Genomic DNA, 26,536 nt, shown 5'->3' with positions numbered 1-26,536 from the left:
CCCTCCCTCGATCTGACCTCTCTCCTTCCCTCTCATCCCCCCAGTTGTGATCTATTCTTCATATGAAAGTCTGAGTGATTGTAAATTGGTTTTATAATAGTACTGAGTACATTGGATATTTTTTTCTTCTATTCTTGAGATACTTTACTAAGTAGGATATGTTCCAGCTCCATCAATATAAACATAAAAGAGGTAAAGTCTTCATCTTTTTCTAAGGCTGCATAATATTCCATGGTGTACATTTACCACAATTTATTAATCCATTCATGGGCACTTGGGCTTCTTCCATGACCTGGCTATTATGAATTGAGCTGCAATGAACAATCTGGTGCAAATATCTTTGTTATAAAGTGATTTTTTGTCTTTTGGATATATACCTAGTAGAGGAATTGCAGGATCAAATGGCAGGTCTACTTTTAGATCCCTGAGTGTTCTCCAAACTTCTTTCCAAAAGGGACGTATGAGCTTGCACAGAGAACTCAAACTTATTAATAAGAAAAGAACAAGTAATCCCATTTCATTGTGGGCAAGGGGCTTGAACAGAAGCTTCTCTGAAGAAGATAGGCGCGTGGCCTACAGACACGTGAAAAAATGCTCATCATCTTTAATCATCAGAGAAATGCAAATCAAAACCACTTTGAGGTATCATCTAACTCCCATAAGAGTGGCTCACATAACAAAATCCCAAAACTACAGATGTTGGCGTGGATGTGGAGAAAAGGGAACACTTCTGCACTGCTGGTGGGAATGCATGTGATAGAGATTAAATACATAGCCGCAGGCGAGAATTCTCACCTCCTGCACATCTGTGTATTTTTGTGATTACCTGCATACAAAGAAAGGGAAACCACAGAAAAATGATAATTGGCCTGAATGCAATTACTAATTAAAGGTAACCATTAGTCAGGGGGATTGTGCTGGAGATTAAAAAAAGTGGAATGTATTGTGGTTTTATTCCTTTATGTTCTATTAGCTGTGAAATGGTCACCAGAACTGGTTAATAGTTAGATTCATAGTATTAAAAAGTTACAGAAATCTCTTGCACTGAGTTGGTATAGACACAGCTTTAGGTTAGAATCTCCTATCTTTTTTTTTTTTTTTAAATAGACATACTCTTTTATTTTATTTTATTTTTTGCAGTTTTTGGCTGGGGCCGGATTTGAACCCACCACCTCCGGTATGTGGGGCCAGTGCCCTACTCCTTTGAGCCACAGGCATCGCCCAGAATCTCCTATCTTCTGAAAAATTAAGCCAGAGTACTGCTGTAAAATATGTAAAAATGACAGCAACCCTGGCCAGAGCTCAGCATTTTGACAACTTACTAGTGTGCTGCTCCTGGTGGAGCTCAGAAAGGAGCCACAGAAGGGCATCGGGGAGCCAAGTCCCCAGGCCTTCTCAGCTCTGCCATCTCTAGCCCTTTGTTCAACATGCTGGAGGCGTAGCTGGCATTCCTGAGGGGAGCAGTGACACCTCTTCTGGTTATTCAGGAGCCTGCCAATTCAGAAATATTTAAGAGTGCCCCACTGTGGGTGGGGTGCAGCCCATGCTCCCCAGGCTGGGGCAGCGTGCTCCACCCTCCCCATGGCTCCTCTTCCCAGGCTGACCAAGGGGCTACACATGGTGAAGCAAAAACTATGGCTCCACATCCTCAGTGGAATCTTTCTTTCAGTCACATTCTTCTGTTTATTGATTAAGTAACACTGAACAAAACAGTATTACTATGAAATGAAAATATTGAACTTTTATGAGGGTTTTTTTCTTTTAACCTTATTTGGATAAGCTAGCAATCCAAGAGGTACCGAGGCAATTCAAGAAATGGTCCAGGCCTGGGGGAAGCTCTGCCTGACAAAGCCTGCAGCTCTGGTGCAGCCTCTTGAAGTTGTAAATGCACCCTGTGGAGACAGATCACAAGGCATTAGGAAACAACGCCGCCCGGTTGCCCCTGGGAACCCCCCAAGGAGAGCCAAGCCCCTGCAGCCCCAAGACTGGCCAGCGTTCCCCCACAGGCCTTGCAGCCACAGCCAGTGGCATGCTCTGCAGAGGGTTCCCCTGACTTTCACCTCCCAGGTCTTAGTTATCTTTGTAAAGGTATCTTTGGAAAACAGGTCTCATTGGTGGTCGGTGATGGTGGTTGAGCAACCAGAGGTGTCTACACAACTCTGGAGCCCACGCAGCAGTGGCCCTTAAGAGTGGAGGGAGAGCAGCTGTAACCCTGTGTGCGAGAACCCAGGGCCCCAGGACTGGTTGTGGGGCAGACGCAGAAGAAGGGGGGCTGTGCTGTCTTAATCAGAGAGCCCCAAAGTGGGAAGGCTCCTGCCTCGAGGTTCATTTCCTTTCCTTAATACACGCTGAATTCCTGGTCAGCCTTTGTTGTTGGCTGGTCTGGTTGTGCGTTGCCTGTTGTTTACACCTGCAGGTATTTGTGGGCAGATCTTATCTCCTTCCCTCTGAGTCACCTCTTGGCCCAACTCTGCGTGGTTTACTCTTTAATTCTGCTTCTGGTCTGACCTCTACCCACTTTCTGAGGCATATCTGCTTTTTGTTTTCAGATTTTATTTCATGTTGACTATTTTAAGAGAAGCAGTAAACTAAATATAGCCTGACATGTGTGGTCTTGAAAAAGAAAAAATTAAAATGTGTCTGTGTGTCTTTGTGTGTCTGTGTCTGTCTGTGTGTGTCTGTGTGTATCTGTGTGTCTGTGTCTGTGTCTGTGACTGTGTGTCTGTGTCTGTGACTGTGTGTCTGTGTATGGGTCTCTGTGTGTCTGTGTCTGTGACTGTGTGTCTGTGTGTGTCTGTATGTCTGTGTGTATGGGTCTCTATGTGTCTGTGTCTGTGTCTGTGTCTGTGTCTGTGTGTCTGTGTCTGTGACTGTGTGTCTGTGTATGGGTCTCTGTGTGTCTGTGTCTGTGACTGTGTGTCTGTGTGTGTCTGTGTATGGGTCTCTGTGTGTCTGTGTCTGTGACTGTGTGTCTGTGTGTGTCTGTATGTCTGTGTGTATGGGTCTCTGTGTGTCTGTCTGTGTGTGTCTGTGTGTGTCAGTATGTCTGTGTGTCTCTGTGTGTCTGTGTATATGTGTGTATGGGTCTCTGTGTGTCTGTGTGTGTGTATGTGTCTCTGTCTGTGTGTGTGCACGAGCACATGCATGTGTGCACCTCTGGATTGGGCAGCTTGCTGCAAATTCAAGGATCAGTTCTCTGACATCATTGCTTGCTTGCACGTAATGCTGTTTTCCCCACATTAGTCTGCAGCCTATGTTCTCAGTTTCCCTAAGAATGAGTCCAGGCTAAATTAGAAAAACAAAAGGAAGATCAGAGGGTGATAAGTGCTGACCGCCTGACTCCCTTTAGTAAACATCCATTTCTGAGCAGTCTCAAGGCCTGTAGGAATGTGCTTATTTCCATGGCCCCATTAACAGCCAGAGTTTCCAAAAGGCCTAGCTCTGTCTTGTTTTCAGCTTTCTCGTGGGTGGTTGTCTGGGGATGGGGTAATAATTGAATGCAAAGGAACAGGAGTGAACTTGTGGGGTGATGAAAGTATTCTACATTTTGATTGAGATGTTATTACCTGAATTTTTCAAAATCATCGAACTTTGTACATTTTATTAATTGTACATTATACCTCAGTAAAGTTGATTTTAAAAGCTAAACACTCTGGAACACAAGAATATCAGTTTGCTCAGGACTTAAAAAAAAAATTTTTTTTTAAAGCCACCCACAGACACATTGCCAGGAAATGGGCCTAAGCCTGGAGGGTGTTCATAGCGTAGCCTTCCTGGGGGTATTTGCATTTTAAGATATAACTAATGTTGAAGAAAGTGTGCAGTGGGGACTTGGGGAATGACAGTACCTTTCCCACCTGCAGTAAATTATGCAGGCTTCATTTATTCATAAGGCTAACCCTGGTTTCAAGTAAATAATCAGAAAGTAGGTTGTGTAAGGTTTTAAGAAATCCAAACTGAAACTTAGTCGATAACTAACTCTGAAACCATCACTAGTCACTTGCATACTTTGAACTTCACATTAAGTCAATATTCTGTATGCTAAATTCTATATTGTATTAAAAAATAGGCCCACTATGGGATCTGATTTCCATGAAAATAAATGTGCTTTTTATAATATTTAGTTTGGCAAAAATATCAGAAACATTTACAAGATTAAAAAATCAGTATTCAAGGGCGGTGCCTGTGGCTCAGTGAGTAGAGCGCCAGCCCCATATTCTGAGGGTGGCGGGTTCAAATCCGACCCCGGCCAAACTGCAACCAAAAAAAAAAAAAAACAGCCGGGCGTTGTGGCAGGCTCCTGTGGTCCCAGCTACTCAGGAGGCTGAGGCAAGAGAATCGCCTAAGCCCAAGAGCTGGAGGTTGCTGTGAGCTGTGACGTCACAGCATTCTACCAAGGGTGACAAAGTGAGACTCTATCTCTAAAAAAAAACAAAAATCAGTATTCAACTAACTTGTTTTATTCAGTTTGATTTTTATTTGTTTGTTTTTTTAGACTCAGGGCCTCATTCTGTTAAGTCCAAAGCTCCTACAGGCAGGTAATAAATTGCTGTGTCCAAAAGTATTACAAGATTCTGGGAGTACTTTTTGCATGCTTTGAAAAACATACCTGATTAAAAGTATAAGGAAAAACAAATTCTTGATACTTTGAAATGATAAAGTTTCCATTTACTTATACTTAGAATAATATATTTAAAATATCTAGCAACTCTCAAAAGGGGGGGGGAAGCTTTTAAGAAATCCAATATAATTCATCCCAATTCCAAGCGGAAAATTCACTGTTGGGTTTTATTTATCTTGAGGCAAAATATGCCCTGGAATAAAAGCTTTATTAAAAAACTTGACCTACATTAGGTGTGTGGTCATTTTCTATTAAAACAAGGTCCCTGCCCTAGTTGGAGGGAACTTCCCTAGGTCCTGCGGCTTCAGCCAGGGCAGTAACCTGATCAACCCAAGGAAGGAGGGAGGGGAAGTGCTGCTTCCCGCCCCACCCTCCTCAGGACCTGTGCCCTGCTGAGTGGAGCATGGGGGTGTGGGGGGCAGGATGCTTTCGAGAAAGTCTGGCGGCCAAAACGATGGACCAGCGGCTGTAGGAAACGCAGAGTCTGATGGGGTTCAGGACACGCCAACTTCCAATATGGCTCCTTAGCATCAGGGACACGGCAGAGCAGAAAGCCACTCTCACATGGCCCTCTCCCTCGCCAGATGAGTGGGTCATCTGAGTGGTTCCCAGAGAAAAGGAATGTTCTTGTCTCTGAAGACACAGAAGCACAGAGAAAAGACTGAACAAACATGGCCTCTGTTCAATCTTAAATCTATCCATCTCTTCATCAAACCTAAGTGTAAAAAATACACACTCCTTGTTTCTTCTGGTCTTCCTTTCCTTACAAAGGCTCCTGTGTCGCGTAAAGCTTTCATTAAATACACTCGCATGCTATTCTCTTGTTTGTCTTTTGTTGTAGGAAGGGGCCTCAGCCATGAGCCTAGCAATGGGTGAGGAAAGAAATCTTTCCTCAAGCCCAGGATGTGCTTGGCAAGAAGGCCACCCATTCATCTGCAAAAAGCTGGTGGAGCCCAGCAAGTCCAGGCCAACCATTTGAATACTAGTCTCATTCAGTCTCAGTAAAGAGGGGCTGGAGCCCAATGCAGGATTCTGGCCTCAGTAGAACTGGAGGGCAGGCCAGTTAGGACAGGCAGAAGCTGACCTGCACCGAAGTGGAGCAATAGCCCCTTTTTGGGGCCTGGCACAGTCAGGCCTTCCAGATAGCTGCTGCTCAGCCATACCGCCAAATATCACCTGCTGCTGGCAGCTGGACTGAGTCAAGTTTCACCTGTAGATAAATAGGAGCAGAAAGACAGGTGGTGACCTAAAAATAGTCTGAAAGAGTAATACTGTGAGAACCGCAGAATTCATATAAACAGAAAGCTCGTATTTACTGGCATGGCTAATTTGTTTTAGAATTGAAATTGCACTAGCTGAACTCATTTGTTTTCATGATTTTTTCCTGGTCTTTCAAGTTTTTTTTTTGTTTGTTTGTTTTTTGTAGAGACAGAGTCTCACCTTATTGCCCTCGGTAGAGTGCCGTGGCATCACACAGCTCACAGCAACCTCCAAATCCTTGGGCTTAGGCAATTCTCTTGACTCAGCCTCCCAAGTAGCTGGGACTACAGGCACCCGCCACAATGCCCAGCTATTTTTGTTATTGTTGCAGTTTGGCCAGGGCTGGGTTTGAACCCACCACCCTCGGCATATGGGGCTGGCACCCTACCCGCTGAGCCACAGGCGCCGCCCTCTTTCAAGTTTTTTATTCTTCTTTGGTAGATGGGTCAGGGCTGTGCCCTTTGGTAGGTAAATGCTTAGTTACAGGTGTTTTCTAAGTTCACGGCTGTCAAAACTACACACAGCCCTGGCCACCACAAGCCGGCTCTGCCACACCAGCCTACTCTGCTGGGCTTCTTTGACTCTAATTCTAATTTGATTCATTCCCCTTAGAATAGCCTGAGGAGATTTTTGTAACTCCAGCTACTCTGGCTACACCTTCTTTAATTAACTAAGAATGTTTGGAATTGGGAGCCCCTGTTACTGGCATTTTTTTTTTAAACTCTCCAGGTGACTGCAGTACCAGTCAGTTTGAGAACCACTCTTCTAATTCTCTCTCAGCCTGGGCAGCCTATTATATTCACCTGGAGAGCTTTAAAAATCTGCAATGCGCTCCCCCCCAACTTAATTTGTGTGGGGTGAGGCCCCTGCAGCAGCATTTCAGCAGTTCCCCTAGTGAGTCTAAGGTGCCAGCAGCAGAACTGACCCTCTGAAGAGTGAAAGCCCAGAAAACTCGGTAGGGTTGTTGGGACACAGCACTTTCCAAGATTTTCAACTTTGAATTACATTATTACCTTCTCTCGTATTTTTATAAGGTTTGCTAATTTCTTGCCATCTACCAGACAGTTTTTAAAGTATCAAATAAAAGTTTCTGTAAAACCAAAGAGTTATTTCCCTATGTTATGTTATAATGATTTTTGAAAAATGAGACTTAAAAGTTATCAAAGGTAATTCAGAACGAATCACGGCTGAACAGTTTGTGTGGTTACCACTGAAGCATATGGAAAGGCCCTGGGGCAGTCAGCCTTTATAGCACCGGAGAGAAAAGGAACCTGCCATGTTCAACTTTTGACATGTTCCTCGCAGTTGTTGAAAACTATGAGGCATGAAATCCAGATTTATGACTTTTTAAAAAGTTATTTGTGGATTCCCAAGACAATTATGTTCCCATCACTTATGTAGCCTTAAAAACAAACTCAGATGACACTTTAAAAAAATCCAAGTTTGGCACACACTGAGTTTCAATGTTGGTTGAATAGCATTCAGCAAAAGTAAGGAAAAAGTGCATTCTGCCTTTGTTTAACTTACGGTTTGTCATGGAGAACAGCAAGTCCCATTTGTATGTAACTTGTGGAAAAGTTAAACTGGGAATGATTCTCCTTATGCACTTGTTTTCACTTTTTGCATAAAATAAGACGTCTGAGGAGAGTGAGCCTTTTCTCATTCCCAGGCCTTTCCTGCCATCCCGTCTGGCAATATGAGGACTGTTATATATATATTTTGAGACAGAGTGTCATTTTGTCACCCTTGGTAGAGTGCTGTGCAATTGAGAGAGGATACCTGAGAAGGATGAGGTCTAGGAGGACAGGTCTTCTCACCTATCAAGGATACACCTGCAGGGTCCTCTCCATGGTAACTCAGCTCTTGGGAATTTGTAAACCTAACTTCCTGGAACTCCAAGTTCTGTGAAATCCTGTAGTTAGTTCTGTAGGGGCTGGAATAGCATCTCCCGCTTGATTCAAACTGGCCAATGAGAAGGGTACCTGTGGGGTGGAACTTTTTGACTGTCAATAAAAAGGGAAAGACCAAGCCAGTCAGGGAGCAAGGCCATTTGGAATTTCTATGCCATAAGCTCCTGACCAGTAAATGAAGCCCTTCCTCTTATAAACATGGTGTTTGGGTGCTCTTTCTCTCCGTGGGGCATCATCTTCCCGCAACAGCATCACAGCTCACAGAAACCTCAAACTCTTGGGCTTAAGTGATTCTCCTGCCTCAGCCTCCCAAGTAGCTGGGACTATAGGCACCCACCACAACACCTGGCTTTGTGGGATCCCAAAGATGGGATCTTGCTCTTGCTCAGGCTGGTCTCAAACTTGTGAGCTATCCTCGACCTCCCAGAGTGCTGGGATTACAGGCATGAGCCACCGTTTACGGCTTGTATTGGGACTTTTTGCTGAGAGTCCCATCACCAAAGCAGTGTGTCGGGTCCCATCTGGGGTGCCACTTGTGGGGGTCCGGGGACGGCATGTCTCTGGCCCCAACTCAGGACCTCCTCGGAGCCGGGACGCTAGGTCTCCGGCCCTGGCCCACAACACTGTCTGGATGCAGGCCGGTGCACCAGCTTATTGAGGATAGGTCTCGTTCTGGTCTCCGTGCTGAAGCACCTTAGAAGTCACAGTCAATATTAGTAGGAGCGAGCATCTCGGCGCCATCTGAGCAGCAGCTTCTCCTGAGGTTATTTATAGAAGTAGTGCACCCCGGGTGCGGAGACTGCTATGCCGTGATGCCAGTGTTCTCGTTACATACTCTTACGTGAAAGACGAGTGATGTTAAATGATGATAAACCCCTTCCCCAGTCTCTTGTCCCCAAGGTATCTCCTACGGCAGTGTCACCCTCACGTTGCTAAGGAAACCAGCATGGTGACAGCAGTCAAGGGATGCCTTAACACACCCCTCCTCTGTCCTCACCTGGTTTGTTTATTTTTTCTAGATTAGTTCTTTGGCATCTCTCTCAACTTTTATTTCTGAAACATTCTAAAGCATTGTGGTATTAAAAATCAAGACAAATTATTTAAACCATACTCCCATGCTTGACAACACATGTTTTTGCCTAAGGCCTTTACTTGCCAAGAGCCAGAAGGATTCTCTAAGTCATTTGCACCATTTTTACTGGTCTTCAGAGTCTCCTGGCTTTGAGCTGTCCTCTCCATTGTCAGACTGTTAACTCCTCTCTGCTTCCAGTTCTCTTAAATAGAAGCAGATGTGTTGCAGTTGAGTTTTCTCCAGCAAGAGCTGGGATGGGGACAAAAGGCCCCTCTCCACCCAGCCATAGAGCGCAGGCCTGAGGGAAGTCAGGTTGAGGTGGCTGCTGTCAGTTGTCTGTAGTCTAGACTCTACTTTCTACTTGAACAGCTGTCGCTTTGGGCATGGTAGAAGAATTCTTTAGATATTGTGCACATGTTTCTAACTCACCAGAGGCACTGTAGTTTTCCTTGGGAGCCGCTGCAACACCTAGCGCAGCCCCACACCCAGCTCTTGTGAGTTCAGCAGTGTTGGGCCTGTGTTTGATGGCAGGAATAGCAGGATGAAAGATTAGCTCTGCCTCGGCTCCGGGATGCAGCCCTCTGCATGGCAGCTCTAAGGGAGCTGAGATTGAGCCAGGTTGTATAAAACAAGGTCACAGAGCTGGCAGAAGGAAGAGGCGGGACACCAGATGCAATATTCATCAATCATATCCCAAGAATTTGCAAAAACTCCAGTTCAAAGTTGGACTATGGAAATTTAGTGAATTTGGACTTATCTGAAACAAAAAGATGGTTCTAGAGTAGAAGACCTGAATATCCTCAATTCTGCCAATGAAGATACTCAGGTCTCCTGAACGGATGTCAGTGAACTGATATCAACGAGCTAGTGGCTGTAAAACTGTCACACTGTCAAATTCGAGGTTACTGGTCATTCTTGAGTTCAGGGGTCATGGATTTTAAGAAGCATATTGTGCAGTCAAGGACATAGGCTCTGTATATAGTAAGACAGAGCCAATTTGGAATTGGAGGGCCCTGTTATGATTTTTTTTTGTTTTTTTTTGGAGACAGAGTCTCACTTTGTCACCCTTGATAGAGTGCTGTGGAGTCACAGCTCACAGCAACCTCAAACTCTTGGTCTTAAGTGATTCTCAGCCTCCCAAGTAGCTGGGACTACAGGCTCCCACCACAACGCCCAGCTATTTTTTGTTGTTGTAGTTGTCATTGTTGTTTGGCAGGCCCAGGCCGGGTTCGAACCCGCCAGCTCCCCAGCTCTGGTGTATGTGGCCAGCACCCGAGCCGCTGAGCTATAGGCCAAGCCTGTTATGGTATTTTTTAAAACTCCCCAGGTAAGTTGTCGTGGTGCATAGCTTCCCAAGGGGAGTACTTCAAAGGTGACTATAGTGATGTTCAGCAAAGAGGTATGAGGCATTTTTTTCTAGGATGAGTTCACAAACTTAATTCTCCAACCTCGTATAAAATTAACCATCACACAGGTGTGTAAGAATACATACCATATGCTTCCATTTGTGTAAAATTCCATGGCAGACAAAGCTATTCAATGATGGTATAGATCAGAGCAGTAGTTGTCTCTGGGAGGTCGTGGGGGAAACATCTATAGTTCTGGACATGCTCAATGTCTTGATGGGATGGCAGCGGTGCCCACACAGGTGGGTGTCTGTACAAAAACTTACAATTTGGCCAGATGCAGTGGCTCACGCCTGTAATCCCAGCACTCTGGGAGGCCAAGGCAGGTGGATTTCCTGCCCTCACAAGTTAGAGATCAGTCTGAGCCAGAGTGAGACCCCCATCTCTAAAATTAGCAGAGTGTTGTGGCGGGTGCCTATAGTCTCAGCTACTTAAGAGGCTGAGGCAAGAGAATTGCTTGAGCCCAAGAGTTTGAGGTTGCTGTGAGCTGTGACTGCACGGCACTCTGCCGAGGGCAACAAAATGAAATTCTGTCTCAAAAAAAAAAAAAAAGTCTCACACTGTAAACTTGAAAGTGCTGTACTTCCCACACTTTACTGTGTGTACCCAATACCTCACCTCATGAAACGAACACACATAAGCTCTGGTTGTAAGGCCCCACTCGTAGGCTGCTTCAGTAACCCATAAAAGAAATTACAGAAGCTTGCCCAGGGTGGTGACAGTGGAGTGGAAGATAAGTGGACAGAAGTCAAGTGATATTTAGGACATAAATCCACAGGTCTTGGTGATGAATCAGACATGGAAGGGGAAGGTAGAAAGGTGTCAAGAGAGACTCTGGCTCAGCGCCTGTAGCACAGTGGTTACAGCGCCAGCCACATGCACCAAGACTGGCAGGTTCAGCCTGGCCCAGGCCAGCTAAACAACGACAACTGCAACAAGAAAATAGCTGGGCATTGTGGCAAGTGCCTTTAGTCCCAGCTACTTGGAAGACTGAGGCAAGAGAATCACTAAAGCCCAAGAGAGTTGGAGGTTGCTGTGAGCTGTGATGCCACGGCACTCTACCCATGGCAACATAGTTAGACTCTGTGTCCAAAAGAAGAGAGACTCCAGAACTGAGTCACTGGCTGGCTGGTTCCAGTCACTGAGGTTCCAAGGGCAGCAGAGCTCTGCGACTTGCCTGGATTGAAATTCAGTCTCCTAATTACGAGACCTCATGTGCAGGTTAACCCCCATGTGCCTTATTTTCATCAGTACACTGGAAATAACAACCTGTGGTAAGGTTATCTCAAGGATTTTGTAAGCCAGTTGGTAGGAACTGCTTAGAGGTGCCAGGACACGGGGGCTGTAATGACTGTCAACTGTTACCCGATGGGGCCAGGGGGGGATTGGCCAGCATGGCTGACCTTTAGCCACATCAAATGTAGAGTGCCAGGTGTCATCCTTGGATGACAGGCAGGCAGCTCAGGAAGGCCCCGTTAAAGATGGAGACAAGGAATGTTGGTCCCTTAGTAGGAGGGAGAGAGATAAGTGGGCATGGACCAGACTGGCCAGGAGGGGCTTAGTGGAGGAAGGGGTACTGTGAGGAGCTCCTGGGACCTGCTGGCAGGTGGGGAAGATGGGCAGGGCAGAGGGGAGGGTGGAGGAAGAAGCCAGGTACACCGGGGCCGCATCCTCAGCAATGAGAAGTTGGTCGGGGTGGTGGCATCTCCTGCAGCCGCCATGCTGAGCACCTCGGAGGCTCTGTCCCATCTCCAGTCGCTGAACACCTCAGAAGCACTGTCCCCATCACCAGTCGCTGAGCACCTCAGAGGCTCTGTCCCCGTCACCAGTCGCTGAGCACCTCAGAGGCCCTGTCCCTGTCACCAGTCACTGAGCACCTCAGGGGCCCTGTCCCTGTCCAGTCACTCTCCTGCCATCCAAGGCAGCCTGTGTCTGCTCCTGCTGCAGCAAGCAGACGGGGTGGAGGGATAGGAGGTATTGACTGGAGGGACACCCACATTTTGTCCACAGGTCCTCCTGCCCTGCACCCACACTGCTCCCCCCACCCCGGCTATGTAGGAATGTGGCCCAGGACTCTCACAGAAGCTCTGGATCCCTGTGTCTCGGACACTTCATTTTACTCACTGTGTGGCCTTGTGCCCATAACTCTCTAGACCTCAGTTGCTTATCAGTCAAATGAAACAGTTGGACCAGAATAATGCCTTTTACTGCCAAAGTATTCCTTTATAAATGAGCAGCTTTAAAGCATGTGTTATATAAACTTCCTTTTTTTTTTTTTTTTTTTGAGACCAAGTCTTGCTCTGTCACCCAGGCTAGAGAGCAATGGTGTCATAGCTCAAACCTCAAACTCCTGGGCTTAAGTCATCCTCCTGCCTCAGCCTCCCAAGTAGCTGGGACTACAGGCACCACCATGCCTGACTTTTTCCATGTTTAGTATAGACAGGGTCTCACTCTTGCTCTAGCTGGTCTTGAACTTCTGAGCTCAAGGGATCTTCTGTGCTGAGATTACAGGGTCAGCCATTGCACCAGGCCTGAATTTTCTTTCTTGTGTGATGTTTTCTTATTGATAAGTAACTTAAAACATGTTAATAGGAAAACAAACAGATAGATCACAGTGTAGAGTGAGTCCCATGAGGCCACCAGGCGCACAGTTCGGGGATGCTACTCACAGTGACATTAAACAAAGAAATTCTAAGTTACAAGCAGGTGTCTTCATTTATGACATTTAACTTTTTGTTAAGCTTTTCAAACCATGTTCTTGGCTACTGATAAGGATACTCTTTGGTAACTTCAATCTCACTTTTTTTTCCCACCCTCCCAGAGTTTTGGATCAGCTCTCATTTCATTCCAATCCTTCCTGTCTTTCCTGTTCTGCTCATAGCCATGATCTTCCTCAAGTCTCTTTTCTCTCAGCAATGACAAAATTGTCCAGAGACAGGGGAAGAAATAGCTTCTTCCTTTTTAGCTTGCTGTCTTCAGGCTTTCTTCTTCCCCACAATGAAAAACTCCAGCATCATTCAGCTCAGAAAGAGCTGACCCCAAAACACTTCCAATAGGAGGAAGGATTTAGGGTTTATTACCACTCCCTTTCCCACAGCCCAGGGTCTCCCAGGCCAGAAGTCCGCAGATCTGTCCTCATGCAATCCTGAGATTATTTTATGTATCTTTCAGCCCATTTTCCCAAAACTGAGCACATCTGATGTTGATTTTTTTTTTTTTAACAAAATCCCTTTCTAGTTCTTTTATACAGTGTTTCAGTAACAGTGTTTCAAATTACAAAATTCTAATTTGGTGTTTCACTAATAGTTTTCAAATTACAAAATTCAAACTTGGAAACTTGAAGTACAAATTTAGTAGAAAATGAATCCACCTTCCTCTGGCTGTTGCTTCTGTTTGGATTACTCCCTGCCCTCTCCAGCTGCAGGCTGCAGAAGTGTGCCCTAAAAGGGGAGAAGCTCCTGTTTTTCCTGTACACACAGGACACCAAGCTTAGGGGGTTTTCCACACCAAACAAACTGGTCTCCGCTTCTCTGATGGATGTCTTACAGTTCTCTTCTGTCCCGACACTATCAACCTGGACTTAGAGTCAGATCCCACAAAACGGCCCCCGCCCCAGGGGCCAGGTGCATGCCCCAGGCCTCACATTAGACTCTGAGTGACCAGCATAGCAAGGCATTCCCACCACAGCCACCCCCAGATGTGATAATTGGTTAGAACAGCTCACAGAACTCAGACATTCTACTTACATTTATCAGTTTGTCACAAACCCAAAAGAAGAGGTACACTGCCCAGCCATGGGGAGTGGGATACAGAGCTTCCTGCTTCTCTGGGTGCCACTCCCCTGCACCTCAAGGGTTCACCAACCCAGGAGCCCTAGCCGTAAGTCAGGGTTTTTACTGGAGCTTCATTATGTAGGCGAGATTGATGGTCAGTGCTGACTAAGCCCTGGAGGTTAGGGTGGGGCTGAAAGCTCCAACAACCACCACTCCTTCCCCCAACGCAGTGGGTGACCCAAGTACTTCCCCTGGGACCAGCCCCCAGCTCCAGGAGTTGCCTTGTTGACATAAGCTCAGGTGAGGCTGAAAGGGGCCTGTCATTGGTGACAGAGGATGCACCTCTCACCCCCAATTCAGGGAATTCTAAGGGCTTTAGTGGGGTAGCCAGAGACAGAGACCAGATGTATATTTGCTGTTCTATTATATCACAGCGTCACAACATCACACTTGCAACTTGGTGACCAGTTGCTCCATCAGATTCAGCTCCCTGGCTTGGCCAGTGCATTCCCTGGAGTCCGGTTGTAGACCTGCCTGGAGCCCCTTTTCCCCCACATGCTGTCAGTGCTGCTGCCCGTCTTCTGAGGTCTGCCCTGGGGTCACTGTCCCTCTTTCTGTCCACCTGTGCTCTTCCAACACCAGGACCTGCCCTTTCCCATGAGCCGTCTCACACACTGCACTTCCTGGGCCCTCACCTGGGTCTCACGCTTCACTTGGCGACTGCCTTAGCTCTCTGCCCACTCTTGGCTGGCCTGCCCTCTGTCCCTGGCCCTCTCCGCCTGTCCTTTGGGCCTTCCTCATTCTGATCTTGGTCCCTGCGTCTGTCCTCCGTGTTATCTGCAGAGTAATTTCCTGCACAGGTTTCATGACCTGGCCCCGCTATCTTCACTGTGCCATGGCCATGGTTGCTCTGGGACCCACTGTTCCCTTTTGTCACGTGGTACTCACCTAAATGCTTTAGCTCTTGCTTCTGCTGTCACCTGCCGATCCCTTACTCCCTCCCTAACTCCCCGGTACCCTGGGCTACTTGTTCCAGCATGCCATGGGCTTCCAGACACTTGAAGGTGCTCAAGCAGACGTCTGTCTCCTCAGGACCCCAGCTCTGGTGCTGCCCATCACACCCTCCCTAACCGCCCACACTCGCCCAGGCTCTTGTTCTCCTGACCATGAAGTGAGGTGTCTTTTTGTACTATAACTCTGGAAGGTCCCAGAGAAGTAAAGACTCTATTTTTTTATTTCTGTACTCAGAACGTAGCCTGATCCTCAAATGAATGAAAACATGAGTTTTTCATCCACAAAAGGATGAGCAGATATTTCTCCTGTGGGGAGGGAGGGGGCTGAGAGCACTGGTTCCGCCAGGCAGCCAGCAGTCACAGGGGACCTGAAGCCCCTGGCAGGGGCACGTTATTCTGCCCTTCTCCTCTTCTCTCCTCTTCTCCCTCCCTCATACCATGCCTTGGGGTCAAGTGGAATGAGGGTTACAGCTCTCCCCTGCTTCAGTGAGCCTGCTGGAACCCTAAGAGTTTTATAGTAGAATCCCTGGTGTTTTCCAGATATACAATCATATCATCTGCGAAGAGTGAAAGTTTGATCTCTTCTGACCCTATGTGGATACCCTTGATTGCCTTTTCTTCCCTAATTGCGATGGCTAAAACTTCCATTACAATGTTAAAAAGCAGTGCAGAAAATGGGCAACTTTGGTTCCTGATCTGAGTGGAAATGATTTCAATTTAACTCCATTCAATATGATATTGACTGTGGGATTGCTATTGATGGCCTCTATCAGTTTAAGAAATGTCCCTTGTATACCCATTTTCTTAAGTGTTGTGATCATGAAAGGATGCTGGATATTATCAAAAGCTTTTTCTGCATCAATTGAGAGAATCATACGGTCTTTGTTTTTTAATTTGTTTATGTACTGAATTATATTTATAGATTTACATATATTGAACCAGCCTTGAGACCCTGGGATAAAACCCACTTGGTCATGATGTATGATTTGTTTGATGTGTTGTTGGATTCTGTTTGTTAGGATCTTGTTGAACATTTTTGCATAAATATTCATTAATGATATTGGTCTATAATTTTCCTTTCTTGTTGGGTCTTTTCCTGTTTTGGAAATCAAGGTGATGTTTGCTTCATAGAATGTGTTGGGTAGTATTCCTTCCTTTTCTATATTTTGGAAAAGGTTGAGTAATATAGGTACTAGTTCCACTTTAAAGGTTTGGTAGAATTCTGATGTGAAGCCATCTGGTCCTGGGCTTTTCTTTTTAGGGAGATTTTGTATAGTTGATGCTATTTCAGAACTTGATATAGGCCTGTTCAACATTTCCACTTCATTCTGGCTAAGTCTAAGAAGGTGGCGTGCTTCCAAGTATTGGTCTATTCCCTTCAAATTTTTGTATTTCTGAGAATAGAATTTCTTGTAATATTCATTAAGAATTTTTTTGAATTTCTGAAGAGTCTGTTGTTATTTCATCTTTACCATTTCTGATCAATGAAATTAGAGATTTTACTCTTTTTTTCCTGGTTAGGTTAGCCAAAGGTTTATCTATTTTATTGACCTTTTCAAAAGACCAACTTTTGGATTTATTGATCTGTTGTATGTTGCTTTTGTTTTCAATTTCATTTAATTCTGCTCTAATTTTGATTATTTCTTTTCTTCTGCTGGGTTTGTGATTGGAATGTTCTTCCTTTTCCAGTTGCTTGAGATGTCCCATTAAATTTTTAACTTCCTCTCTTTCTGTTCTCTTGAGGAAGGCTTGCAGTGCTATAAATTTCCCTCTTAGGACTGCCTTTGCAGTATTCCAGAGGTTCTGATAATTCATGTATTCATTATCATTTTGTTCAGAAAATTTGGTCATTTCCTTTTTAAATCTCGTCTGTGACCCAACTATTGTTCTGCATAAGGTTTTTACTTTCCATGTTTTGGTATGAGTATGCAGATTCCTGTTATTACTATGTTCAACTTTTATTCCATGATGGTCCAAAAAGATGCAAGGAATAATTTCTATTCCTTTAAATTTGCTGAGGTTAGACTTGTGACCTAAGATGTGATCAATTTTGAAGGATGTTTCATGGGCTGATGAGAAGAATGTGTATTCAGTTCTGATACGATGAAGTGTTCTGTGGATGTCTGTTAAGTCCAATTGTTGAATGGTTAAGTTTAAGTCTAAAATTTCATTGCTTAGCTTCTTATTGGAGGATCTATCCAACACTGCCAATAGAGTGTTAACATCTCTGACTATTATGGTACAGGAGGAAATTAAGTTGCTCATGTCTCTTAGAGTCTTGTAAATTGCCTTATGTCTTATAAATTGAGGTACATTCTGGTTGGGTGCATAAATGTTAATAATGTGAAATCTCATCATGTTGAGTGTTACCCTTAACAAATATGAAGTGACCATCCTTATTTTGCTTACTTGTGTTGGTTTAAAGCCTTGTATCTGGGAATAAAATTGCAACACCTGCTTTTTTCTGATTTCCATTTGCCTGAAATATAGATGACCATCTCTTCACCCTGGATCTATATTTATCTTTTAAGGTAAGATAAGATTCTTGTATGCAGCAGATATCTGGCCTGAGTTTTTGTATCCGGTCAGCCAACCTGTGCCTCTTTAGAGAGCAATTTAAGCCATTCTCATTAATTATAAATATTGATAAGCCTGGTAGAATTTTGGGTATCAAGTTTTTTGAAAGTCCAGAGGACATTTTTAATCCTTTTGCCACTGTGGAAGTTGGAATTTGATCAAAAGTTTCTGAGTGAGTTTACTTTTGTGGTAGAGGATTGTGCTGGTCATTATGGAGGATAGGTCTGAGAATATCCTGGAGAGATGGTTTAGTTATGGCAAATTTCTTCAACATGTCAATGCCACTAAAGTATTTAATTTCTCCATCATAAATGAAACTCACTTTAGCTGGATACAGGTTCCTGGGTTGAAAGTTATTTTGTTTCAGGCTAGCGCCTGTGGCTCAGTGTGTAGGGCGCCGGCCACATATACCGAGGGTGGTAGGTTCAAACCTAGCCCCAGCCAAACTGCAACAAAAAAATAGCCAGGCGTGGTGGGTGCCTGTAGTCCCAGCTGCTCGGGAGGCCGAGGCAAGAGAATCACATAAGCCCAAGAGCTGGAAGTTGCTGTGAGCTGTGTGACACCATGGCACTCTACCGAGGGCAGTAAAGTGAGACTCTGTCTCTACAAAAAAAAAAGTTATTTTGTTTTAGGAGATTAAAAGTTTATGACCATGCTCTTCTAGCTTGAAAGGTTTCAGCAGAGGTATCTGCTGTCATTCTAATATTCTTCCCCTTCTAGGTTATGGTTTTCTTACGTTTGACTGCTTGCAGAATTTTCTCCTTCATATTAACTTTGGTGAAGTTAATTATAATGTTCCTGGGAGATGCCTTATTTGGGTTGAGTCATGCTGAGGTTCTGAAACTGCTATCTGAATATCAGAATCTCTTGGCATATCTGGGAAGTTCCCTTTCATTATCTCATGAAGTAGAGCATGTGTGCCTTTCGAAGCAACCTTGTCACCTTCAGGAATTCCTATAAGGCAAATATTAGTTTTCTTCGAATTATCCCAGAGCTCTGTAAGAGAATTATCCGCTTTTCCTCTCCACTTATCTTCCTCTTTGAGCATTTGGGAGTGTTCAAAAGCTTTGTCTTCAATGTTAGAAATCCTTTCTTCTGCATGCTCCATTCTGTTACTGAGGGATTCTACTATATTTCTCAGATCTTTGAGAGCTGCAAGTTCTTGTCTCAATGTGTCAAAATCTTTAGTGATTTTGTCTTTGAATTCATTGAATTCTCAAGACAACTTTTGAAATGCTCCTTGAATTTCTTTTTTTTTGTGGTTTTTGGCCGGGGCTGGGCTTGAACCCGCCACCTCCGGCATATGGGACCGGCGCCCTACTCCTTGAGCCACAGGCGCCATCCACTCCTTGAATTTCTAATTCTGACTTTACCTCCATTCTATTAATCTTATTTGCAATCTAAATTCTGAATTTGATTTCTGACATCTCAGCCATCTGTTTTTGAATAGGATCTTCTGTTGTGTCTGCCATGTCTTTCCTTGATCTACTCTAGTTATTCATGTTACCAGAGTTTTTCTGCTGATTCCGCCCCATGATTATTTATACCATTTGGCTAGATGAGCAGATAAGGTAAAGTTGAGTTGGGGGCTCCTGGAACATTGATTAACCGGCCCTTTGCCCAAGAGCTGGTACCGGTATCTGTACCTTTTCCCCTAGAGCTTTACAAAGGACCTATACAGTGCTCAGGCCTGAAACACAGGGACCTGCTTGGTGTGGTGGGGCTAAGTGGCTCTGTCTTATTTTCAGCTGGTCTGTCCAATCCTAGTGAATCAGTTACTCTGGGTTGAAGTTTCAGCTGTGGAGAAATACCAGTAATTAAGTCACCCCACCCCCACACAGGCAACAACTGGAAAAGGAAAATCAAACCTTCCCACAACCACACATCCAGGGTATTACTTTGGGTAGTCCTCGGGTGATTAGCCCAGTTCAAGAGTTCAAAATCAATTGTCCCAGTCAGCACCTAGTCTCAAGTGGCAGAGTTCAAAAAGTCTCCATCAACTATATAGCAGGGGTCTGCTGGCAGCTTGAGTATGACTCCCTCCAGTGCTCCATGGAGTCAGAAGGACCCACTCAGCAAATGAATTAGCCTGGGAAGGTTGATGCCTCCTTTCCCACCTTGCACTTCTGTCACACCCTGGTAACCCTGCAGGGCTGTGCCCCAGTTCCTTCCAAAGAGCAGATGCTCCAGTGGGTTTGCACCTGCCTCAGTCACAAGGAGATCTATGTCTCCTTGGCCAGGCCCCTGCACTCTACCACCATCCAGCAGGGGTAGCTGAGGCCTGACAACCTCGGGTGCTTAATGGAAGCTGGGGCAGTTCGCTCAGTTCCAGCCCCGCCCCTGATTGATGTTACTGGCACTTATATTTTCACAGAATTTGTATTTCTGTCCCAGCTATACTCCCCTGTAGACCAGGCACTGTTTGAGTTCACAGAAACTGCAATTCAGCCCCATCCTGTGCCGCTGCCTGGAGCTGGCATCTCTGTCTCTGCTGCACTGTGTGTTGGGGTGGGCGTGGTTAGAGCTCACACTCAGCTCTCAATTCCTGCCTCTCCCTGGGCTGGTGCAGTTGCCCCACCTGCTTTTGTCTCAGCTATGATCCCCTGGGAGCCAGGTGCATCTTAGACTCACTAAAGCAGCTCTTCTGACTCAGCCCCACCCTGAGAGTATGCCATCTCTGGGCACATGTATTCTACTCTCTGTCCCTGCTGCACCCCGCCCAGGCAGGTACCACCTCAGGCATACCCTTCGCTCACAGGGCCTGTATTTCCATCCCAGATCTGTTCCACCAGTGGCTGCCACCAGAGAAGATGCCCTGCTTTCTCTGGTTGCCCAGAGAGGTGGGGAGTGTCTCTCCAAAATATCCCCAGGGGTGTGAGCCCTATTGTTGCTACCGCTGCTCTGTGCTGTGGGGCACCGCCTCTCCCTTACTCACATGGCTCCCCCTGTCCACCATCGTCTCCTTACACCCATACCACAGAATCAGCACAGACCAACAACAGCCCACGCCTTGTCCACACCTCTTGAGAAAATGCCCAAGAATCTGGACTCCATGGGGGACAGGCTTCCTGACCTTGGGGTGAGAGTGGAGGGGGAGTGGTGGCAGTTCAGAATTGCAGATAGAGAATATATACAGTTTTATGCCTGGTGGGAGAGTGCCATGGCACACCAGTAGGTTCTCTCTGGGGAAGGAATTCTGGTTTTTTGAGGGTCTCTCCCATGGGATAAAATAGGAGGAAATCTGAACTCTGCTGGCTTGTTTGTAAAAAGTATACTATGAGCTGTTCTCATGGGGGAGGGGACTCCTGCTGGCTTGGCAATGGATTTTGCACCTTTTGTTTATATCCTTGGGATTACAGCTCTCCTCAGCAGGGTTGATGTGCATTCTTCAACCTTCTCTCTTGGCTCAGCTCCAAATCATCAGCTTACTTGCTAAAATTCTATCCTTTAACTCTCCTTCTGGACGGGAGCATCTGTGGAAAGCTGGCTCCAGTTGGCCATCTTGCCTCCTCCCCCTCTTTTTTTTTTTTTTTTTTTGCAGTTTTGGCCGGGGGCCGGGCTTCAACCTGCCACCCCTGATATATGGGGCCGGCACCCTACTCCTTAAGCCACAGGCACTGCCCTAGTGATTTTTAAAGGTGAGTTCTGACCTAAAGGGAAGAGTAGGTGCACTCGTGAAATCCTGCACCAGTAGCTGGAGTAATGAGCCATCAACCCCCTTAGGGTTTTACTTGCTGGTCGTGAATAAATAGCTGAGATTCCTTGAAGCTAGAAGCAGAGGAGGAATTCTCTTCTGCTTAACTTTGTCAACAATTTGGTCTCCCCTGACTGACTTGTAGGTAAACAGACTTGAAGGGTCTGAGCTCAAACCTATTCAAACAGTTGTCTTCTCTGATGACGACAAAAACGCAAATGAGGGCAACGTGTTTTCAACCAAAGCTAATGTCTCTTCAGCCTTGAGGAGCAGGCTGTCAGCAACATCCTTGGCAGCCAGGGGCTCAAGGGAAGAGCTCATGGCCCTCTGTGGACTGTCTGCTGGACTTGTATATACACAGACATACATGTATGCAAGTCTGAACAGTCACTTCGTGTCACCATTATCAGAGAAAGGACTCTTCTGAACTCCATCCAAAAGTCACCCTGACTCTTGACCTGAGCTGTTCACTTTGGAGCCGGCTTAACCCTGGAGCAATCAGGAAACTCCACTTTAATCCCCTTTTCTTTCCTGATCCCTTTTACAGAGACATCTTCAGTTCTATAGGAAAAAATTTGTGCCTCATTGAAAAACCATATTTTTTTAGACTGCATACCCTGCCAGGTTGTCTGAATGCAGTTTGCACTGCCTTGGAGCTATTTTACAACCCTAAGTTGTAAAGAAATTCTGGCAATGCAAACACTCTTGTCTTGGGGCAGGAAATGAATTCTGTCTGGTGGAGGGAATGCTCCCTTCCCCATGGAAAAGCCAATTTTTTTTTTTTTGCCCATTTGCAAGTTTATGTCAATATTCCTAATCTATAAATGGTGTTCTTCAGATTCTCCTCTGAACCAGTTATATCATCTAAGTGAAATAAAATGTGCAACCTTTTAAATTTTTTTATTTATTCATTCGTTTGTTTGTTTGTTTATTTTTGAGACAGAGCCTCAAGATGTTGCCCTGGGTAGAGTGCCATGGCATCACAGCTCACAGCAACCTCCAGCTCCTGGGCTTAAGTGATTCTCTTGCCTCAGCCTCCGAAGTAGCTGGGACTACAGGCACCCACCACAACACCTTGCTATTATTTGTTTGTTGGTTTTTAGGCTCCAGTGCAGTCGTGTGATCATAGCTTACTGCAGCCTTAACCTCCTGGGCTCAGGCAGTTCTCCTGCCTCAGCCTCCCTGTAGCTGGGATTATAGCATTCATGACCTTGCCTGGTTAAAATGAGCAATCTTAAGTGTTATTTTACATCTGTATAAAAGTCCTAATTTTGTTTTTTAACTACCTTTTAATAATTTTTAGCTAAACACCATCAGATCAATATAGATGAACATGGTTATCTCTGAGGTCCTCACCAAGGTGACAACCATGATGGTTACCCAGCCATCCCTCCCTGACTCATACCTGTTCCTCCACCATCCTGTAATACCTGCATGTCCTGCGGCCGGGGGAGGGAGGGAATGTGTGTAAAACTTTGAAATGAAAGGCCGGGCACAGTGACTCACACCTGTAATCCTGGCACTCTGGGAGGCCAGGCTGGATTGCCTGAGCTCACACGCTTGAGGCCAGCTTGAACCAGAGCAAGACCTCGTCTTAAAAAATAGTCAGGCATAAAAAAAAAAAAAAAAAAAAAATAGTCAGGCATTGTGCCGAGTGCCTGTAGTCCCAGCTATTCCAGAGGCTGAGGCAAGAGAATTGCTTGAGCCCAAGAGTTTGATGTTGCTGTGAGCTGTGATACCATGGCACTCTACTGACAGTGACAAAGTAAGAGTCTGTCTCAGAAAAGCAAAAAAAGTTTGAAATGAAATTAGACTTTAGGGGCGGCGCCTGTGGCTCGGTCGGTAAGGCGCCGCCCCATATACCAAGGGTGGCGGGTTCAAACCCAGCCCAGGCCGAACTGCAACAAAAAAATAGCCGGGCATTGTGGTGGGTGCCTGTAGTCCCAGCTACTCGGGAGGCTGAGGCAAGAGAATCGCTTAAACCCAGGAGTTGGAGGTTGCTGTGAGCTGTGTGACATCACGGCACTCTACTGAGGGCCATAAAATGAGACTCTGTCTCTACAAAAAAAAAAGAAATTAGAGTTTAGAACAAATTGCCATGAATTTATATATTACAAAGGGGATTGAGAAGACTGTGAAAATAATCAACAGCAAATTGACTTCAGAATTTGTGCATTTGAGGCTTTTTACCTCAATCTCAAAGTAGCACACAGGCCTAGGGGATGGCTCCTGATAGGGACGTGGTGAGGGACCACTAATGTGTCCCCAGCACTCTCTGCCAACCTTTGTTGCTATCTGTGGCCTTATAATTCTCAAGTAACCTTTAGAATGTACCAATGAGGGGAGAATGGTGCTTTGGTGGGTAAGAAAGTTAATTGGCCAACATGACAATCCTTAAGGCATAGCAGCAAAGCAATTGTATGATGTGTGCCGTCAAAGGCATAGAGTGGTCTCCAAGGGTAAGGCTGTGTTGGTAATTGTGTGTTCAAACAATTTCCTCAATCACTGAGTACTTGTGATGTGAAGGTTACGGGGCAAAGAAGAAAAATAAGGGCTTCTGTCCGCAGGAAGTATGGGGTGGTATCCCTTGCTTGTGTTTATATTATTTATATTATATTAATAAATAAAACATGCCAGTCTTCAGAGGTTCTCTGTCAGTGAGCACCTTGCACGTGCACATCCTTATACACATCAGGAAGCATATTTGTAGGTAAATTCCCAAGTGCTCGTACATCAGTTTATAATAGTGAGAAAACTTCCCAGAATCCCACCTGCAGACTTATCCTCAGATCGATTTGGCCAGGATTGAGTCTAGCCCGTGCCTTAACCCTGTCATTTGCAAGGGAAATGAAACCACCATGATTAGGGGCTACTATCTCAACCACCTGGCCATACAGAGGTTAGCACCCCTGAAAAAAGTCCAAATTCTGCCGTAGAGGAAGAAAGGATAGGACTGATTTGCATAACAGACAATGGTATCTGACACAGGAAAATCCCCATTTCACTTCTTACCCTTCTTTCTTGCTTCAATTATCAATTACTTTTATAATTAATTTTTAAAATGTGTGTTTATGTCCAACTTTTAACAGGAAAGATATTCTCTGATCTCCTGTTTGGTGCCCCTTGGTCCAGTGATTCACCTAGTTAGTGGACACTAGTGACCATGAGTGGTTTCCTACACCTTGAGCATCATTCAGCCAAAGCTTCACATCTGTGTCTTTGTTTGCAAAGTTAACAATAAATTAATAACCCTTTCCACTACCTATGTCACAGGGAGTATTTCCAAAAACACTAACAGCATCACCACATAAGTAGAATCACCATTTGCCACCACTTACACAAGTCAGGGTGTTAAATGTTCGGTTTTGTGTTGAGAAATTGCAGGCAGAGGAAGAGAGAGAATCCCACAGCCGTATTTAAGTGTATTGGGCCGATACCATTAATGTCGGAGATAGTTTTTCATAGTAGGATCCTCTTTCATTAAAAACAACAGTAATAAGCAAACCTAGCGCGAGGAAAAAGTCACTCTCCAATTTCATGAGAGATGTTGTCTGAGGGACATATTTGTGCTGTTCTCCCACCACTGGAGTCAGCCCATCTGCTGCCCCTGACTAAGAGGGCTCCTTCACACCAACCCACATCATGGCCCCTGAGAAGGACTCCTTCATCTCTTTTCCCACATAGCTATCTCAACACACCTAATTTCTCACATTGATTTTAGATATAAGAGAAATAAGCAGCTTAAAATTCTCCAGACAGGCTCAGTGCCTGTAGTTCAAGCAGCTAAGGCACCAGCCACATACACCAGAGGTGGCGGTTTCAAATCCGGTCCAGGCCTGCCAAACAATGACAACTACAACCAAAAAATAGCCGGGCATTGTGGTGAGTGCCTGTAGTCCCAGCTACTCGGGAGGCTGAGGCAAGAGAATCACTTAAACACATGTGTTTGAGGTTGCTGTGAGCTGTGACTCCATGGCACTCTACCCAGGACGATAGCTTGAGGTTCTGCCTCAAAAAAAAAAAAAAAAAAGAAAGAAAGAAAAATTCTCCAAACAGCATGAAGATGACAGATGACCCTCATCATCTCTCTGAGGGTATTTGCCTTTACTAATCTGTAGTCAGTTGAGTACGAATTTAGAATAACATCCTCCCCATTCCCCCGGGTCAGCCAGATAACTACACCTTATCAGCACCAGAACCACAGTTTCACATCCCATTTCGCAAATGTTTTCCACTGTCCATGGCCGTTTATGAATATTTTCATAGTAGCTCACTGAAGCAGACTGTAGACACTTCTGTTCCCCAACCCAGTGTGTTGGGGAACAGCCATAGGAATTCTGGTTTCGTCTCGCCTCATTCTTCCTCTACCTGCCGAAACCGTCGTGCTGGATTTGCAGCATTTCTCATCCTGTAGAAGTCGTTTTCTCCAAGAATCTGGAGCACTGTGGGTGGAACGACGCCCTCCCGGTGTGACCTGTGTTTGTAGAACGTGAGCCTCTTGAGCACGTCATCCTCATCACACAGACGGGATTTATAGCATGTAGCCACAGTTCTCCTCACACTGCTGAACGGTGGATTACTTTTTGATGTTTTGTTTTAGAATTTGTAACCATTCAAATGCCTACACACGTTTTTGCCCATACATTTGTTTCCTTAGTGTTCTACTCACGGCTGCGTCAGGAAACGTCAGTTTTACGTCATTGATGTCCTTATCTTCTCTGGGTTCTTAGACTCAGTCCATCCAGCACCTCTAACCTCATGTTCGCTCTGCTCTTCCCCAAGAAAGGAAGAGCCTCCTCTAGTGGAAGGGCTCCAGCTGGTGACTCGCCCTCTCTCTGTCCCAGGTGTGCCGACACAGGCGCCATCTGTGTGAAGGGCAGTACCGGGGGACGCTCTTTGCCGACCAGCCAGTGCTGTTCATCTCACCAGCCAGCAGCCCGCCCAGGGCCAAGCTGGGTGAACTGGTCCACCTGTGCGGAGGCCACGTCAGCCAAGTCCCCCGCCAGGCCAGCATCTTCATCGGACCCTACAGCGGGAAGAAGAAAGCCACAATCAAGTATCTGTCGGAAAAATGGATCTTAGGTAAGAACCTGGGTGCAGAAAGCACTGTTTGTGGGACCCAGTCACAGGTTTTGAGAAAGGGGAATGTGGTATGATGGTCACACCTCCTTCCAGGCAGCTGGGGGCGTTTGGGTTGGTGTTGCCTGAAC

General features: G+C 45.5%; 2 protein-coding genes across 2 annotated transcripts in view; one reads left to right on the top strand and one right to left on the bottom strand.

Moving 5' to 3' along the window:
* Positions 1 to 26,536, top strand: part of MCPH1 (microcephalin 1) — a 219,724-nt gene that overhangs the window by 172,719 nt on the left and 20,469 nt on the right. The window contains exon 13 of the mRNA XM_053597745.1: positions 26,171 to 26,408. Within this exon, the coding sequence (XP_053453720.1) occupies positions 26,171 to 26,408 (238 nt within the window). The remainder of the gene's footprint in view (positions 1 to 26,170; positions 26,409 to 26,536) is intronic.
* The window catches only part of DEFB1 (defensin beta 1), a 229,237-nt gene continuing 220,754 nt past the window's right edge, over positions 18,054 to 26,536 (bottom strand). The window contains exon 3 of the transcript XR_008381141.1: positions 18,054 to 18,078. The gene's annotated coding sequence lies outside the window, so the exon portion shown is untranslated. The remainder of the gene's footprint in view (positions 18,079 to 26,536) is intronic.

Source organism: Nycticebus coucang, chromosome 7 (assembly GCF_027406575.1).
Source record: "Nycticebus coucang isolate mNycCou1 chromosome 7, mNycCou1.pri, whole genome shotgun sequence".
Lineage (NCBI taxonomy): Eukaryota > Metazoa > Chordata > Mammalia > Primates > Lorisidae > Nycticebus > Nycticebus coucang.
Note: the sequence above shows the minus strand (reverse complement) of the source record. Positions and strands in the feature narration are given on the sequence as shown.